The following is a 19809-nucleotide window of genomic DNA, read 5'->3' as shown; positions in this document are numbered from 1 at the left end:
AGTTGCAAACAAGCAAAAAAGGAAAAAAAAGCTGAAATTATATGACCAACAGTCAATAAGAAATTGAGACTTGTCAATTACCATGAGTGAGCTGATTGGACAAGTTCTTAGCCCCAGATGATGGCAACCCAAAGTCTAACAATTTAATTCAGTTTAAGAGAAACAGGGTTTGAAGAAAAGAGAAACAGATTTTACCTTGCCTTGAACATGCTAAGGTCTCTCGTGACCTACATAGATTAACGTGAGACAGAATGTCTGTGTTAGGAGTGTTGCCTTAATTCAAGTTTATATTGTAGTGAAGAGACACCATGACCATGTTTGGTGAGGGAGAATTGTCTGTATTCTGTCAATTGTGTATTTTAATAAAACGCTGATTGGCCAGGCAGGAAGTATAGGTGGGTCAACCAGACAGGAAGTAGAGGTGATGCAATGAGAACAGGAGAATTCTGGGAAGCAGGAAGCTTCCTCTGACACTCCTGCGCAGACCACCGAAGAGGCAGCATGTAACTTGCCCAGCTGAGAAAGATACGGAGCCATGTGGCTAATGTAGATAAGGATAATGGGGTAACATAAGTTATAAGAGTTAACAAGAAGCCTGACCTAATGGGCCAATCAGTTTATAACCTTATGGAGTCCTGTGTGTGATTTCTCTTTGGGATTTGCCGGCTGTAGGGTACCGGGCAGGACGGAAACCCCAACAAGCCGGCCCCCTCATGTTACACATGTTAACTCTTATTAAGAAAAACTTTTAATTGGGGTTCCTTACAGGTTTAGTGGTTCAGTCCACTACCATCATGGTAGAACCTGATGGTACACAGGCAGACACAGTTCTGGAGAAAGAGCTGAGATTTCTACATCTTGATTCAAAGGCAACAGGAAGTAGACTGTGCCACTTGGAGTAGCTTGAACATAGGAGACCTCAAAGTCCACCCCATAGTGACACACTTATTCAGCAAGGCTATACCTACTCCAACAAAGCCACACCTCCTAATAGTGCCACTCCCTACGGAGGAGGGAATTTTGTTTCAAACTGGCACAAATGTTAATGGACAAAACTTCACCAATTTAGATATGAAAGATTTAATTAGCTGGTTATTTACTATTCACAAACCCAGTAACGTCCAAGTCCTCTATGTGGAAAAGGACATCAGTGTGTTGAATCCTATAGGCAACTTTTAGGAGCAGGGAAAGAAATTAACAAATAAGTGGGCTGCTAACAGTAGATTGGTCACTTTCCAATGAGGGCACAAAAGACTCATTGCTGGAGAGGTGCTCTGGTGATCTTCTTTATACCTCATGAAATTACATCTTAGAAATAAACAACTTGCGGTTTGGTAAGAGACATGGAGCCTCAATGTGAGTGACCCCATCATCTTTTAAGTCCATTGTCTTTTCCTTAACAGGAAACATGAAAGATATCCTGGTAGTTCCTCTGAAAAGCATTTTTCTGGTTTATGTCTCTGTTCTTACTTTAGGGTCCTGTCTGGTGACATATGCTATAGTAATGTATGTCGGAAAGGTTGCTTCAGGATTCTTTAGTCAAAGTAATGTGGTAATAATGAGTATAGATTGATCTGAGTTTCTAAACGTCACACTAACCTAACTCAAGAGTAGATAATTAACCTTTGCCTTTCCAGTGCAGATAATTTGAGAATCAATAGTTTAAAGTATTTTCAACCAGTCATCAGGTACAGAAAGCTTACATAAAATGGACAAGATATTACTGAGTATGAACCTGTCTGCTAAAAGATAAGAGTAATTATGCCATTGATGATGCTGATATCAAACTAGGTGAATGAATGATGCATCTTCCTTTTGTGAGATTGAATCATATAACAAATATCGCACATTACATTAGGAAAGTACCATTTATAACTGTTTAATAAATGCCATGAGTCTTTCCTACATTTTAACTAATAAGACAAGTTATTTTTTAAGAACCATGCAGGGTATGTTGGTATATGGCAATAATATCAACACTCAGGAGGTGGAGGCAGCAGAATCAGGAGTTCAGGACCAACCTCAACTTCATAGGGAACTCAGTGTTAGCTTAAGCTACACCATAATTTTTTTATAAAAAATAAAATGAATAAAAAAATAGGGTGGAAAAAACAGGCAGAGGGGGGAGGGAGGGGAAGGAGGAAAATAGGAGTGGGAGGAAGAGAAGGGAGGGGGAAAGGGAGAGGGGGATAGAGCTAAGATGTCAGTAGGAGTGGCTGATAATGGGTGCAAGCTCAAAGCATAATATCTTCTTATTATTATTATAATTATTATTATATTACTTAGAATGCAAATTCCTGAAGCAATGGGATTCCTTCTGGAATGGAATGACCATTCAGAATGAAAGACCATTCTGATAATACTGCCTTCCTTTAGGATCTCAAATGGTGCCGGAAGTATCACATGTAAATCTTCCCTCAGGAAGATAAGGCTTCATCCATAAACAGCATTTTTCTAAGTAGAAAATGTCGCTCCCAGATGCATATGATAAACCGACAAGCACCGATATTATTTGACACTCTGGCTACAAGGCGTAATTGCAGTCTGCAATCTAAAAGTGAACCAAGAACAAAGCCCTGAGCTTTATTTAGAGTCACACAGATACAAGGAAGATTTGCGGCATCCTTTGATGTGCTCACATGAAATGCCTGTAGTCAAACGGCTATTTTTAAACTTGAGAAGAAACTCGGGACAAAAAGAACATTTTAAATATAAAAGGGAATTCAAGAAGATCACAAAGAAGTAAAATCACCGTTACAAAGTTCAAAGACACATTGTTCTTCAAATATCAAGACACTGACTTAAATATCACTGGTGACCCTTATTCAGGGGAGACTTTCTAGGATTTAAGGAAGTGATAGACACAAGGCCACTCTTTGCCCCCTTTTAGAAACTACTTGGGTTTGGACCACTATTTTGTTTTACTTTCTTGCAGCCAAACCTTCTGTTGTGTCAGACTTTTGAACTTAGGCAGGAGATCTTAACTGCAAGATAATTGATGTGTTGTGACAGGCACCAAGTCAGCTAGCCACCAGAGAGATGGAGAGGACTCTGAAGTGTCAATCCTCTGAACAGTGGACAATCTTTCATCTCTGTTAGGGATCACGAATTGGCCCCTGAATGAATAAGGGCCAGAGCTTTGTTTTCAGAGTGACAGGAAGGCAGAAGAAGGCAGAAGAAGGCAGACTGGTTCTTGTGTCGAGGATGGGACTGCAAATCTTCCATAAGATTGTATGGGCCTATCTCAAGGAAGACTTGCGAAGAGAAGAGATCACCATTGACTGCTAGAAAACCCTCTAAATGTACATGGATGGCAACTTGTGTGAAACTCTTCTTCTGCTCGGCAGTTCAGTTTATTGGTTAATTCCATCCTTGCAGAAATTTTGGAAAATAATCTTTAGGTACAATTTGCAAATTGGCAAGCTGACTCTTGGAGAGAAGTAATCTGACCTGTACTAGAGCTAAATTTCCTTTCTGCCAATGATTTGTGAATGCTGTCTTTCCATTACTCTGGTGGAGGTGTGTGTGTGTGTGTGTGTGTGTGTGTGTGTGTGTGTGTGTGTGTGTGTGTGTGTTTTATTTCCTCCATACTGGCATGCTCAGCAAAGCCATTTACAAGGAATATAAAAATTTTGGTACTGATTTTGTCCTATGCTGGTTCCTTCCTTGTCTGACTGGAGTTGCTGAGCTCCCATTAGCACAGGTAAACTATTTCATTGGGTGTCCTGATCATGGTCTTGACCTCTTTGCTCATAATCTTACTCCTTCCAGTCTTCAACTGCACTTTGGGAGCTCAACCCAGTGCTGTACTGTGGGTCTCTGCCTCTGTTTCCGTCAGTTGCTGGATGAAGGTTTTATGGTGACATTTAAGATATTCATCAATCTGACTACAGGACAAGGCCAGTTCAGACTTCCTCTCCTCTATTGCTGACACTCTGAACATGGTTGACAGTTGCATGGCTGGGACAGACTGTGGGGCCGCTGTCAGTAGCACCAGGATTTATCCCTACTACTTGTACTGACTCTTTGGAATCCATTCTCTTTGGATGGATACCTTGCTCAGCCTAGATAAAGTAGAGAGGGCCTTGGACCTTCCCCAAAGTAATGTGTCTTACCCTCTTTGAGGAGTGGATGGAGGGGGGTTACGGAGGGTAGAGAAAATGGAAGGAGGGAAGGGAGTAGAAACTGGGATTGGTATGTAAATGAAAAAATATTTTCTTTTTTAAAAAAGAATTTAAAAAGGCAAAAAAATACCACCAAGTGCTGCAAAGATTAAAATAAATCAAGGAACTGCTTTAAAGGGGGTTCAAGAGCATCTATCACAGCCTTTTATTCAATAAATAAGAAATCAAAAGAGGCCCTAGTGCAGCTGAGATTGTGAATCATCTGCTCCAGACACTTGCTGTCACACATATCTGATGGGCGTGGCTGATCGGTAGTTAGAATTAACCAGACTAGCTTAATATAAAATATTTAGCTTTAATACACATAAGAAAGGAAATTTAATAAACCAGGGTTCCAGCGATCCAGGAGTGCAGGGAACAAAAGGGCAGAGGCAAGTGCTCCTGGATTTTTATCTGTTTTCTTTGGCCCCAGGGGGACACACCCTAAACAGAATGTGATTGGCTGAGCTTCCCCATCACATATCAATATCACATCTCTAGAAATTCCAGAGAATGCATGTTTCTGCACCAAAAAGAGAAAAGGAGATAAACCTGTACATTTTGAGAAATACATTAAGCTCTGTATCACTTCTAAATCATCATTTTATAATTATTAGAGCAAGATTTTATTTCCCAGCTTTGTTGAAGTGAGGTTAAAGAATACAAAAGATGCATTTATGAATTTTGCTTTCAATATTATGGTTGACACTTGGACATAATACACATTAGCCAGTGTCTCCCATTGAGGCACATTCAAAGCCTCCTCATCGTCTTCTTCCTCCTCTCCCTTCTTTCTTTTCAACATTTTATTCTATTATTATTATTATTATTATTATTATCATCATCATCATCATCATTATTTGAGACAAGGTTTATCTGTGTAGCCCTGATTGTCCTGTAACTAACTTTGTAGATAAGGGTGACTTTGAACTCGAAGATCTACCTGCCTCTGCCTCACAAGTGCTGAGATTGAAGGTGTACACTGTTGGGGAATATTAATGTGTGTGATTTTTGTTTATGCTTCATTTTTTCAGCTCTGTAAAGCTGTGATTCTTTTCCTGTCTAAAACACCTGATGGTCCTAATAAAGAGCTGAATAGCCAACAGCAAGGCAGGAACAAGGATAGGCAGGGCTGGCAGGCAAAGGTTATAAATAGGAGAAATATGAAGGAGGGGGAGGAGGAGAGAGGGAACAAGAAGAGGAGGACACTAGAGGCCAGCCACCCAGCCAGCCAAGGATTAAGAAAGAAATAAGGTATAATAAGGAGGCTGCTTGTTGGTTCCTGGCTGCTTAGCACCAAAATAATCACACAGAAACTATATTATTTAAATCACTGCATGGCCCATTAGCTCTAGCTTCTTATTGGCTAACTCTTACATCTCAATTTAACCCATCACCATTAATCTGTATATCACCATGTGGCTGTGGTTTACTGGGTACAGTTCCCAGTGTCTGTCTCTGGCAGGGGCTACATGGCTTCTTTATCTGACTCTACCTCCTTTTTCCCAGAATTCTATTTAGTTTTCCCCACCTAGCTCTGTTTCCTTATAGCTCTGCTATAGGCCCAAAGCAGTTCCTTTATTTATCAATAAGGTACACAGAAGAAAAAAATAAAATCAAAAGGTAGTCAGGATAATTTAAGAAAAACTGGAAAGAAACAAACCAAGCTAAGGCTAGGCATCCCTAAGAACAAGTCTCCTCCATGTGAGAGTTATTTGGGAGCTGGGTGGTGCCTCCCAACAGCCAAAAGTGTAAAACTTCACACAACAGTACACCACCAAGCCTGGCCCAACTTCTTATTTTAAATCAGTCTTCCTAAGTTGCCCAGGGTAGCCTTGAAATTGTGATCTTCCTGCCTCAGTTCCCAAGTAGCCAGGATTATAGGTCTGCTAAATCAGATGGAAGTAACAGTTTTAATATATATGTACACTGTGAAATGATTGTTATGATCAAACTACATAACCATTAACTCATATTTCTGTAATACACACACGCATGTATGCATCCCTTCATGTTGGGATCATTTGAAATCTACTGTGAAAATCAAGGACAGCATTGTTTTTCTTGACACAGTTATCTGTCTATGTAGTCTGACAGGTCTGGAACTCCTGGATTCAGGAGGCCTGACCATCACAGACTCCTGATTAGCTAGATGGCAGGCATGTATCCTCATGCCTGCAAGAACAAACTTTTATCTTAGGCAATTTTCTGTGCAGATATTTGGCGCCTCTTTGTTCTCTGATGGACAGTTCTGTTTTTTATGTTTGCTTGTCTTGTGTGCTTTCAAAACTCTATCACCTACACAAAGGCTTGGTCTATGTGTTCCTTTTTATTTGTCAACTTGTCTCAAGCTAAGGTAATTTTCAGAAAGAAGGACCTGAAGTTGACAAAATGCTTTCATTAGATTGCCCTATAAGCAAGTCTTTAGGACATTTTCTTGATTGATGATTGATGTGGGTGTTGGATGGCGCAGTCTACGGGGTCAATGGTGCCATCTCTGGGCAGATTATCCTGGATAATATAAGAAAGTTGATTGAATAAGTCATGTAAAAAAGAAGTTAATAGCAATGCTCCTCTTTGACCCCATGTCCAGGGCCACATCCATTCACATACAGCCTGAAAAAGCTTTTAAAAGGGATTCTAACACACTAAAGAACAGAGCCAAACATGGTTTCTTCGTAACACTATTTTCTTGTGTAGGCTCAGTTTGCTGTCAGCTAGCAAAGGCATGAGTTCCTGACTTGGTACTAGAGGCTCTTTTCCATAGTCCCTGCTACCAAACACTTAAATGGAGTTTATGAGCAACAGATAGTGCACTACTTGGTGGCAGTGTGAACCCAAAGTTGGGTGGTAAGCATGGCTCCCACCAGTATCTCCACCATGAGGTTAAGCTCTCAGGGAACCAAGTTGGGAGGAGTCAGCAACCAGCCACCATGTACTACCATAAGGCACTAAGCTAACTTACACTGTCAGCAGCTGACATAGCAGTTTAAGATTTCTCTCATGGGTTGGGGGGAGGGGAGAAGGGGAGAGAGAAGGGAGAAGGGGGAATTGGGGAGAGCTTGGGGGAATAGGATAATTGAGATGGAGGAAGGGTGGATATGGGAGCAGGAAAGAAGATATCTTAACTAAGGGAGCCATTTTAGGGTTGGCTAGAGTCTTGGCTCCAGAGGGGTTCCCAGGTATCCAAAGGGATTTCTCTAACTAGGTCCGTGGGCAGCAGAGGAGAGGGTGCCTGAACTAGCCTTCTTCCATAGGCACACTGATGAATATCTTGCATATCACCATAGAACCTTCATCTGGCGATGGATGGAGATAGAGACAGAGACCCACACTGGAGCACTGGACTGAGCTCCCAAAGCCCAGATGAAGAGCAGAAGGAGGGAGGATATAAGAAAGGCAGGCAGGACCGCGAGGGGTGCGTCCACCCACAGAGACTGTGGAACTGATCTAGTGGGAGCTCATCGAGGCCAGCTGGACTGGGTCTGAATGAGCATGTGATCAAACTGGAGGACTCTCTGAATGTGGCTGACAATGAGGGCAGACTGAGAAGCCAATGATAATGACACTGGATTTTGATTCTTCTGCATGTACTGGCTTTTTGGGTTTGGATGCACACCTTCCTAAGATGGAGGGGGAGGCTTGGACTTCCCACAAGGCAGGGCACCCTGACTTCTCTTAGGACTGGAGAGAGGTGGGGAGGGGAGTGGGGTGAGTGGGAGGGAAATGGGAGGATAAGAGAAGGTGGAAATTTTAAATAAATAAATTAATTAATTAAAAAATTTCTCTCATGCATTCAACAAACAATACAGATATGTAAAGATAGATTCAGACAGGAAAGACCTCTAAATGAGTATAGTTTGTTTAAACATACACATAGGCTTGGGAGAGAGCAGAGAAGAGTTTTTACAGTTTTACATTAAAAAAATAAAGTTTCAAAATAATAAAGTCCTTAAAAAGTGAATAAAGTAATATAAAATAGAAAAAGTCATGGAGAGATGGGAAATGCACAGATAATCTGAATTCTGTATGCTACTGTGACTGTGTTGTCTTTGAATTTTTTTGGCTGCAGAGACACTGGACTATGAAAACTGCTAGAGCCAACCAACCTATATATTTTGAAATATCTTGACTTCAAAATTTAAGTCAAAAGATGTGCTACTTTGTGGGAGAGGCTCAGCTAGAACTCCTCCACTGCTTTCTTGATCTATCAGGTTTTTATGTGAATATCTGTCACAATAGGATAATCCAGGCAAATGTTTGAGGTCTGAGGAGTTTATCAGTGGATAGATGGTAGCGAACATTAACACAGAACACCGAGCTCAGAGAAGAGAGTGCAGATCTCTCCAGTGCTCTCATGGTGTTCAGAACTAGATACAGAAAAAAATGTTTAAGAAAATGTGTTCTGTGCACAGAAACATCTGCCTTTACTCACACTGTCTTCTTTTAAAAGAAACAAAAAACAAAATATGTGGTACCATAGATTGTGTTCCCTGACTCGTTTTTTTGCTACTTTTTTAAAAAGTAATTCACAAAGATACTTGAAAACATAGACATGCACACACACAGCTAAAATCACCAAAGACACATTGTTATGGGACGTTTTCTGTCCTTACTACCAGGTCTCAAATGCCTGGAAGCCCCTTCCCATGTAATTGACTCAGAGGCTTAATAATATTTGTAAATGCTCAACCAATAGCTCAGGCTTATTACCAGCTAACTCTTACACCTAAATTAACCCATCTTTCTATTTGTGCTCTGCCACATGACGGTACCTTTATTAACATGGCACATTCATCTCCTACTCCCTCTGTGTCTGATAGGTGACTCCTGACTCCTCCCTTCTCCTTCCCATCATCCTTAGTTTAGTATATATATATATATATATATACTTCCTATCTGGCTATTGGACAATCAGCATTTTATTAAAGCAATTCAAGTGATAAATCTTTTCAATGTGCAAGAAAATTATTCTACAGCAACACATCAAAGTCAGTAAGAAAGTGTGAGAGGCAAAGGAAACAAGACAAATAGAAATTACAAAAGTGCAGAAGGGCAAAACTGAGAGTCCATGTCTCTTCCAATGTTAGCTCCTTTAAATATCACTGCCTGTTGGTAGTTTCTGCCCCTAAACAAGCTATTTTCTGTAGGTGGAAGTTTTTGTCCCATAGGTCACTTTCAATTAACTGACAGGGAGACTCAATATTAATTATAAATGCTCAGACAAAAGCCCAGGCTTGTTACTAGGTAGCTTACATGTTAAATTGGCCCATATTTCTTATCTATGCTTTCCAAGAGCTTGGTCCCTCTTCTCAGTATGGCATGTTTCTCTTGTTTCTTCTGTGTCTGCTTGATACTCGCAAAACTACACCCTTCTCCCCAGTATTCTCAGTTTGGCTCTCCCATCTAACTTTATCCTGTCAGGCTATTGGCCAGTCAGCTTCTTTCTTAAACCAATCTCAGTGATATATATTCATATATATTTGTGCAGTGTAAAGGACTATTCCACAATTTTCCTTTGCAATACAACAGAGTTAGGAATTCTCACCTGTTAACTTTCAAACACGGGACAAAAGGCTGAGGTGCCTAGTTAACATATCAAAGAAACCTGGCCTCCAGGTTCTTCTAGCATCCCTCAGTCCCTAACTGTTACTGAGTGGCTGTCATATCCTCTACCCTAAACTCTCCAGCCCAGGGGATAGGCTGCCCTTCCCAAAGGCTCTTCTCTATATAGTCCAGACATTTTGACTACCCACCCCTTTTTGTACCTTTGGCCTCCTTGTTGCTGGACTTGGTCCTCTCTTTCCTGTCTCCATTTCCCTTGTCTTCTCCCCACAAGGACCAGATAAGTCTGCTCTTGTCCACTCTGGACTAAACCAGATGTCCCTGCCTCTAACTATGCTTTCCCACATATGTAATAAACTTTCTCCTCCTCCACACCTATAGTAAGCCATGTCTTTTCCTTTCTTTTCTATTCTTTTTTTTTTAAATTCATGACCCAGTGTTACCAGTCTTTTATTTTTTTGCGGGCATGCTGGTATAGGTTATTGGACATAATTTGAATTTTAAGTGTTGTCTGTGAAGGTCAGTGTGTAGGACAAGTAAAATGTGTCTGACTGGCACATTCTGAGAGTTTTTCCTTGCATTCTTGTAGAAATTAGCCCAGGGTTCAGATCCCTACACTTTAGCTCCAGCCCACAGTGCCCAAGACTGAACACATCTAGGAACCTGAATTCTTAGGGCATTTCTTATGTGATTTCCTTTGAGAATCAGGAAAATCACATAGTTAGAAAAAAGAAAAGAAAATAGGTACGTAATCGCAATTGAATTTTGAAGTAGTGTAATTCATTAAACTGTTGGTGGGATTGGATTGAATTTAGAACTTTTCTTCTAATAAATACTTCTGTTGCTGTTGTGGGATTTTCCAAGTCAGGATTATTAACTTTAACTTTGGGTTTAGGAGGAAGTTTACAGGTCAGAGACCAGGAGATAGTGTCCTACCCCACCCTCAACTTTGAACTCACTGACCTTGAACATGGTACTTAACTTCCAAAGGTCTGTGAATTACTTCAGTCTACCAGCCGCATTTCTGGGCATTACTAGCCACTTTTCGACTTCATGGCGAACAGACTTGCTCTAGATGATAGAGGTCGGGTCACTGTCGCTGCTGGGAATGAGAACGTTGCCTGCTCTATCTTTTCTTTGATAATTTTAATCGTCACCTCAACGTCCCGTCCCACTTCCCTTGTCGAGGACATCTGCAGGAGGTTATCAACTATCTCTCAGCACGCAGGTGAGACGCCATATTTCCCCTTGAGTTATTTTTACATTGCTCATAATCCTGGATAATGGTATATCTTATCATGATTATTTGATATAGTCCTATGGAAGGGGAAAATTAGTTCATCATCAGTTCACTTACATAGTATTTTAGTAAAACAAATTACAAAAATTGTGAGTTTACTTACTCATATAATTTTTAAATATTTTTTAAATTTTTAATTTAAATATTTTTAAATTTTAATTGTGCTAATAACTTAATTTTGCTTACTGTGTTTTTTTCCCCCCTCAGACAAGAGTAGCTCTAAACCTGCAGTCATTCTCTTGTCTCTGCTTCCCGAGTGCCAGGAGTACAGGCATGGGCATTAACCATTTTTAAAAAGTGGGAACACACTAGTTTGTATTTTTCTGGACAACTTTTAGAAATTAAATTACTTAACATGCATTTTCAGTGTCATAAAGTCAACTGCAGAAAAACCACTAATGTATATTGCTTTACTCACAAAATAGCAGCAAAGGAACTATAAAGTTTTAAATAGCTTTATATGCAAGTTAAAAAAATTTTCAGAAAAAAAAGCAGGGCTGGGGAGGGAGTATGTTCCTTCAAGAGCTCTTATTTCAAAACCCAAATGGGATTTCAAAATACAAGTAAATAAATGTCAAAGCCTTTTGGCCTCTGCACTGCCATTCTATGTTTGAAATCGCGCCAAAATGAAATTTTCCATCCAAGAAGGATTGAAATGTACTAAACTGATTTAAAAAGACCGTCTCCAATAGTGGTGGAAATGTGTGCGACTCCAAAGCACTCTTCCTATGCGTACCGCTGCGTCTGCGGCCACTTTCCATCTCTGTGACACTCCCGACAGTTAAATTCTCAACCCTTTTGTTATCTTCTGCTACCGGATCTCTTGTTCTTTTTCCTAGTGACAAGGGTAGAGCAGAGCTAGGTTCCAGGCTAGATGCTAGTATTTCATGAATAACCAGGAGCAGAACAATGAAGAGGGAAAATGTCTCATTGACTACGAAGTCAGAGAAAGAGAAAGCCGAAGAGAAGGGATTCTAGTTCAGATAGTCGTCTGATCACAGAAAGCACGCACTTAGTTCAGCAGTTTAGGTTGCTTAGAAGAGCTGTAGAGAGAATGGCTGTTGAGTCACAGAAGAAAACCAGTTTCAACCACTGTGAGACTCGGGGCTGTAAAGCGGAAATGCGGAGTCCAGCAGCACGATGACCATCCTCAAAGAAGAAGGGGCCTTGGAGGGTTGCTGGACTTTGGAAGCCGGAACTAAAATGGTCAGCCTGTGAAAAGTTGCACTGAAAGAACCTGGAGAGAAAATGACACTGGGGTAACCGGAGAGCTTCAGAAGAGAACTTTCTCCTTTCTATGGAGACGGCTGGCACTTTTAAACAGCTTCTTGCTGAAGAGCAGCAAGAGTTTCTAGTCCTTTCTAAGCTCTCTCCCCACTCTCAGGTCTCTGTTCTTTGGCAGGATTTTCTCCGAGGCAGGGCACCCTGGAATTATCATCCTCTGTGAGCGTTCCTTTAACCTGGACTTCGTTCCTGACTCTCTACCTCTGCTCTCAGATAAAAGGCTCTACTGTCATTTGTAACCAAGGGTGCATAGGAGAGGTAGCGACGAATATAAACTTCTGAGGTTTTAGGAACTTGGGTCTTTGTTGTGTCATTTTTTTTCTTCTCCCTCCACACCCCCAACCACGTGACCCAGAGAGATTGGGATTTTGTGAATGGAGCTGAAAGGTGGATGGGGGCGGGGGAGGCACGGGCAACGCCTCCTGCTCATAAACAGCCAATCCGCTGGCGGAGCGCTGCGGGGTCAGCAATAAACAACAATGGACAGGAAATCTACGGTTCCTCATTGGCTGCAGGGACAGGCTCGCGGGGCCTTTGGAGAAGCTCCGCCCTCTCCCGGTTGCCCTGGATACCTGTCCCGTTCTGGCCTCTGAGAAGGGTTTTGAAAACTGTTGCTGTCTTGTCCCGGGGCTTGCAGGTCGGCTGGGCACCCGCGCTATTGTCCCCTGTCCTGGGTGCACCCTCACAAAGCCCTGCAGAGCTCCCCGACTCCAGCTTTGCGGCGCCGCGAACGCAGCCCTCGCCCAGGCTCTCTAGCAGTTCTCTGCGAAGGGGGACGCGCGCGGTGCTCTGACCAGTCTCGGGGCGAGCATTGTGTGTGCCCTCCAAGACCACACTTCCCTCGGGGTGAAATGCAGAGTGTTTTTGTCATAGACCTTGCTCTTCCTCGGCGGGTCTGGGGGGCCAGGCGCGCATGAAGCTCCCATGTTAATGTCTCCACCATTTAAGGGAAGAAACTTTCAAATAGAAAGGAGCACGTTGTTCTACGGAAGCAGCTGCTGGAAAAGTCCTTTAGTCACTAGCCCTAGTCGGTCTCAAGTGACTTTCGTACCCTGAAGCTCCCGGTCCCCTCCTCCCAGCCTCCCATCCTGGGTAGTATAGCGGCTACGAAGGGGACATCTGAACCAAGCCCCACGGGCAGGCAGCTTCGGTGACGTCCTCGCTGCCAAACGTCCCATCATTGTCCTTGTAACCCGAGCTTTCCCCGCTCTCCCCTCCCCTCCTTGGTGGAGGAAGTGAAATCCTCAAGTACAGTAAGTGACACTCTCCGCCTCTCTGTATACATAACAAAAGCTCCGGAAACGGCGGGTGTGTGCGTGTGTGTGTGTGGGGGGGGGGGGGAATCTGAACCACCCAGTCCTCCCCCACCCCTCTGTGGCCCGCAGGGCTTTCTGCTCCTTCAGCACTCGCTGGGGTGAATCTGATTTTTTTATACTTTTCCTCGCCTTCTCCGCTCCTTACTCCTCCGGATCCTCCCTCCCGGTGCCACCTCTCCTAAGAAGCAGCTTCTCCCTCTTGCTTTCCTAACAGTATTTTTAAATCCCACGGACAAAAGGAGATTGTTTGAGATGAGGATGTATTTTTTTAAGTGTCCAATAAGCCCTATGGTATTGGTTAGTGTCGAAAACATGAGAAAATTGCTTGGACCGAAAGCTGGTGGGGAGTGAGCCTGGAGCGTGCAGTGGGCATGGGTCAGACGTAAAGAGGGATTGCGGACGTCCGCTTTGTAGCTCTGTACCTGAACCTCACCGCCGGGCTTTAAGGACATCTGCCTAATAATGGATCAAACACGCTAGGAATGAGAACTGGTAGACTCGGCGCTCTAGGTTTCAGTATCCCCCGGGTCTGACCAAAACAGCTAGTTAGGAAGCTTTCCTTGGTGCCTTTCCTGGGTGCGGACTCTGCGCCTCCCGGTAGAGCAGTCTTGTAGGCAAGAGGGGCGCAAGAGACCCAAGGGAAGGGGCCGAAAGCCGCCTGATTGACAGCCCGAAATCTGATCTTGTGAAAGAGACGTGGAGCCAATGGGAGGCAGCGATCCATCAGTTTGGATTGGAGGCCCCTGGAGGAGAAGTAGAGGAAAAACCACCGAATTGAGCTCTGTCAGAGGCGCTTTCGGCTTCCAAGGGGAAGTGCTGGGCAATAATTAATGTTTTTATTAAATCTGGAGGGAATTTTTTGCAGCCGTTCGCCTAGCGTGGCCTTCAGGTGGGTCTTTCCAACAACTTTTTATGTCTCTCCAGATAATTGCATGGTTGTGGGTTGCAAAAACTATCCTTATGAAAGAGGTGTCTCCTTCTCTTTAGTCCCGTTAGGTGAAAAGCAAGTCTCGTTGATCGCCATTGCTAGTTTTGCACACGTTTGCGAATCAGAGCTGCCTGGGGTACACTGAGCGAACGGGGACCGTCCAGAGTGTAAATAAATACACTGCCTCTTGTTAGGATTTTTTGATACGACCGAAAATATGTAAATTGTGAACTCTCTTAGCTCTCTTGGATCCAGGTGAAGAAGGCGGCGTAGGGGAGGGTTATTTTTTGTGAATGGGACTGTCGAGGGTAATTAGCTATGCAAATGCAAGAGCTTCATTCATGTTTTTTTTTTTTTTAAAGCCTAAAAGCCATCTTGTTCCCCTCTAGGTTGATAGAAGTCCAGACCCCGAGGAAATCTCCAGCTAAATGCTCAAAATATAAAACACTGAGCTAATATTTGCGAAGAGCCGCAGAATGGATGGATTTTATGACCAGCAAGTGCCTTACGTGGTCACCAACGTGAGTGATCAGTTCGAAAGTTGCTGTTTATAAAGTTGGCTCGGACGGGGGTGGGGAGCGCGAGAGCTGCAGAGGGAGGGGGCAGGGGGTTGGGACTGGAGACACTGTATCTGCTTTGTTGCCACTGTAGGGCGACTCTGCTTCTAGAAGACCCGTCTACAAAATGAGCTTACCTCTGAGTGATTTGGATAAGGCATAGTTTTGTTTTAAGACCCCTTCTGGTTCAAGTGTCCACCATGAGTGGAACAGGAGACGGAGGGCAGCTGCAGCTGCACTCAAAGTTTGTGGCTGGGTTCGTCTGCCACATTGAAAAGAACGAAGTTGAGACAAACGCTGACACTTTTTATTTACATGGGGTGTCTTGGGGGGGGGTGCTTTTTTTTCTCCTTCATTTTCTCGCTTTTTCCAGTTTTCTACCCCTTTGGCTTCTCTTACTGCGGGTGGGGGTGTTGTCTGAGATAGAATGGAATTAGTGTTTTAATCTAGAGTTGATTTAGTAAAAAAAAACAACAACATTGTTTTAGCTTAATGTTTCGCTGCTGAGATTACGTGAGCTATGAATAAACAGGAGTGTAAGAATCTGGGAAGCCACTCTCCCTTGCTGTTGAACTCCCAGTGTGAGCTTTCGCTGTCAAAGTCAGACAATACATATTGGAGTTCTCCTGTGAACTTTTATTTTTTTCAAACTCAGAGAGAGGATCCAGTAGGCTTTTGTTATGTATGCATGTTTTTTTTTTAATGTGTGACATCTGAGGTTTCCGTTCTTTTAAAGGATTTTATCTTTCCCTTTTGTAGAGTCAGCGTGGGAGAAATTGTAACGAGAAACCAACAAATGTCAGGAAAAGAAAAGTCATTAACAGAGATCTGGCTCATGATTCAGAAGGTGAGGTTTGACTCTGAGCTGAACCCCTCTTCCTGACACCCTCTAACCTCCAAAGAAGGGGTCCATCTCAAGATCATCTAAAAAATAACAAACATTGGAACTCCTGAACTTAACATGGACATTACATGTACCCATTCCAAAAGAGAGTTTGCCTTGGAGACTATTTTATAGTCTTGTCACTTACTAAAGAAAGAAGTAAATTAACATCTAACAGTGACCTTCTTCTTTTAAACATTTTTTCATGTTTATTCTTGTCCATATGGCATATAGCAAATTTCCTACACCAAGCTAACAATTTAAAACTATCTAACACTCTTGAACAAAGCAAGCAACTATTCACACTGCTTACGTTTTTTCTTTCAACTTTATTACAAGTTAAACAATATAAATGAAGCCATATACTACTGTTGAAATTTTATGAGTGAGTTTGATGACTGTATTGTGAAGTCATAACATCTTGTTAATAGGCCTTGAAGTGTTCACGAGATCAAACTTCAGGCTTAATGAGTAGTTATATATTATTTGGTAAATGAGGCTGCAGATTCTTCTATAAACTGTTGGTAAAAAGTCAATAAATTAAGAATTATTTCAACCTGTGGGGCATTCATAATGGACTGAAGAAACTTAGGCTCAGTTACCAAAGTTCAGTTTGAATTTAAATTAAATGTACTGAATTCTACAGCTTCATCACATTTTCATTCTCCTCCCCACACCCCATGCCAGAAGACAGTATGAAATAGTGATAAATAAACCAAAACCAGGGTACTATCTGTCTTTGACTTTTATAAGTGTGCTAACGTAGAAGTTTTTCTTTAAATGCCTGTTTGTGAAGTCGCCCCTGTTAGTGTTAAGGTATTTGACTGAAAATTACAACTTGGAAGTTAACTGGAGTTCTGTTGATATTTTGTGTCTAAACTTAGAAGATGTAAATGTTTTGTCTTTCTATTCTTTGCCCTTGTCCCATTTTAGCAGGAGTTAAGTGTACTGAGAAAAGGTTTCTGTATGTATGATCCTTAGTTCAGCACCACAGCAAATTTCAATGCACGCGTGTTTTCTGTTCTGTCTGAGCTTACCTCTTAATTATGTGCTAAAACAGAAAAAGAAGATAACTGATACTTATTTGTCTAAAGAAATCTCATAGAGTGTCATCTAACTGATGTCATAAGTAAGCAGTGTTATTCAGATACTTCGGAGGTGCATACTGTATTTACTTGATGCTCTCTAAGTTAAAATCAAGCTGAATGCCAGCATCATGACAAACAGTTTCAGTTAATGAAGACTGCAGACGGTTGAGTCTGATGTTTGTGTCTTTGACTCGCTTTTCAGAACTCTTTCAAGATCTGAGTCAGTTACAAGAAACATGGCTTGCTGAAGGTAAGGCAAAAAGAAAAAATGGCTTTGAAGGGGAAAGCAACTCTAGAAGGGGGTGGAGGGAGTCCTGAACTTGCTGTCTTAATGTTCAACCCAATTAATTGAGCTCTAAAAGAGCCACCTCATGTGTCATGCATACATTAGAGCCTCTGATGAGCTTGTCTTTGGGGACTCTGGGGCTGCACTACCCAGTGTCATCACAAATTACCAGGAGAAATTGCTTCCAGCTCACAATCACATCTGCTTTTGGCAAGAGCTAATGCACCAAGACTTCAGGTTCTAAGTCTCTGTTCGGATTTTAATTGCAATTGATCAGGTTTATATTATTGTACCTCGGGAGACCTCGAGCCAGAACCGGCTGGCTTGCTGTTTCCTTTTGAGCAACGCATCTGATTATTTGGTGTTCTGGTGGGGGACTTTCTGATGGCAGAAATTAGTTTCTCTGGGCTCATCAGTACGGGATGCTTCAAGATTTAAGTGCAGGGGTCTTCTTTCCTCCTTGCTCACAACACAGAACATTAGGTGTGTATCTCACAACTAGGAAATCTGGGGGATTTAAAGTAAATCTTTTAGTGGGAGTGAAGATTTTTAAAATTGTTTTGTGTGTTATAATGCATGTAATGGTTGTTGAAGTTTGACTTTTGACGCCTTATAACTTTTATTAGAATTTAATGTGGAGACATTTAATGGGATTTTGGATTTCTTAAAAAACTTTATGCTACAACCTATTATATCCTTTATTTTGTGCAACTTTGTTTATAGAAACAATGAGATATAGCTTCAGTAAAGCTTGACATATATTCAGATATGCTTAAGGTGGAAGGTTTTTTGGTTGATATCTACAATTTCAATTTTTTTCTCTTGGAATTGCAATATTTGTGAGACGTTATTTTACAATTGTGGTGTGTGTCTGTTTGCGTGAAATGAGAAAGTTGCTGATGTTTAAATATTTAGCATGTTTTGTTAAGTATTTAGTATACTATATACTATATATATATGTATATATGTGTATATGCTTCCTGAGGGGAATTTGATTCTGGTTAAAAGTGAAGGGAGGGTCTCCAGGTGGAACCCAGGGCAGCTGTAGCAGCACTGTGGTAGACGGATGAGCTTGTTTTAGCTATGGTCTTGTATGCACTTGATCAAGTTGCTGTTAGCAAGTAAACAAGTTTCTTTGTCTTGCTGATAACTCTAGTTCTTCAAAAGGCTTTTATGATCTTAAATGATTCAAAATCATTTAAGTTAAATAGCTCTTAATTATCCTTTGAAAGGGTGGATTGCATTTAAATGTTAATGAATGGTAAGTATTAGTGAAAGTTTTGTTTTTTTAAAAAATGTAAGATCATTTTTTTTCTTGTTGCTAAATGAAACTTAGTGCAATAGATTACTTATGATTGCAACATAAACCATATATTCAAATAGTTTTTCATGAAAAATTGCAGAGGCTCTTGCATTAACTTTTATCTGTCGGTTTTGCCAAGTTGAAGGTTATGTGGATTTTTGTTTATTCAAGAGTTTACTTGTTTATCCAAAATAAGTTGCCATACGTACCTTAATTATTGCGGAGGGTTTATTGGTTCTTGTGATGTTTAGATTTGAAAACTGAATCCAAGTCAGTGCACTGGCTGGCAGATTTGGAATGTGCACAGCAGCTGTTTCTAGAATTTTAAAATGTAGATCTGGGGCAGACTTTTATCATGTTCAGTACATTTTCTTTCTCTCACTTTTCATTTTCCCCTTGTTTTATTTGTGTCTTATGCCTCAGATAAGAGAGTTGAATAATTTATCCGAGTTTGCCTTCTACAACAGGATGAAATATTCTTATCTCTTCACTACCTGTAAATCAGCCCTAAGATTCATCGTTACATAAAGTAAATCTAGATAAGGGCTAATGTATTTGGAGGAACACCGGCTTTTACTTAGAAAAGAATTCATAAGCTTAGTGAAATGCAGAAATTAAGCTGGAGATCTCTATTGAATATCCAGGTGTGTTACTATTTACACGTTGCACTTTAGAATAATATAAACATTTCCAAAGTAGTTACATTAATTTATCCAGTTATGCAGTAAGCAAAATTTATTAAGGTAATTTAAAAAAATCTAATAGTAAGGCAGTTTTTATGGTAATAAACTACACATTTAATTTTCATTTTTAGCAATTAAATATAAGTACTGTGCTTATATATTTTAATTTGACTTATGAATTGAACAATAAGAGTCTCAAAACTAGACTACTTAATGTGTTGCTAATTTTGTTCATTTCTGTTACAACAGACAAGCAGAAGTGAATGGATTGTTAAACTGGCAAGCTATGAATTTATCCTTTTTCTTAGTGCTCCATAGTCAAGAAAATGACTATAGGGTTTTAAGACAGTTTGGTCTTTTAAAAAGAGATCATTGACAGTTTATCAAGTTTCTTCTGTGAGCTAGAATCCCTCCAGGAAGTATAACAGGTCTCTAAAAGTCTTTTCAGACCTG

At 41.2% G+C, this 19809-nt stretch overlaps 1 protein-coding gene across 9 annotated transcripts in view; it reads left to right on the top strand.

The window, feature by feature from the left end:
- Positions 1 to 13227: 13227 nt before the first annotated feature.
- The window catches only part of Etv1 (ETS variant transcription factor 1), a 92980-nt gene continuing 86398 nt past the window's right edge, over positions 13228 to 19809 (top strand). Inside the window, exons 1-4 of one of the 9 annotated variants that reach the window (XM_048415681.3) lie at positions 13228 to 13565; positions 14946 to 15077; positions 15873 to 15960; positions 17287 to 17334. In XM_048415681.3, coding sequence (XP_048271638.3) covers positions 15033 to 15077; positions 15873 to 15960; positions 17287 to 17334 — 181 coding nt within the window. In that variant the 5' untranslated portion in view covers positions 13228 to 13565; positions 14946 to 15032. Of the gene's footprint in view, positions 13566 to 14018; positions 14518 to 14681; positions 14812 to 14945; positions 15078 to 15223; positions 15398 to 15872; positions 15961 to 17286; positions 17335 to 17463; positions 17854 to 19809 lie in introns of those variants that run through there. The other 8 variants (XM_048415680.3, XM_048415682.3, XM_085697729.2 and 5 more) reach the window with 8 other exon arrangements.

The sequence above is a fragment of the Myodes glareolus genome, chromosome 11, assembly GCF_982192425.1.
Source record: "Myodes glareolus chromosome 11, mMyoGla1.1, whole genome shotgun sequence".
NCBI classification, from domain to species: domain Eukaryota; kingdom Metazoa; phylum Chordata; class Mammalia; order Rodentia; family Cricetidae; genus Myodes; species Myodes glareolus.
Note: the sequence above shows the minus strand (reverse complement) of the source record. Positions and strands in the feature narration are given on the sequence as shown.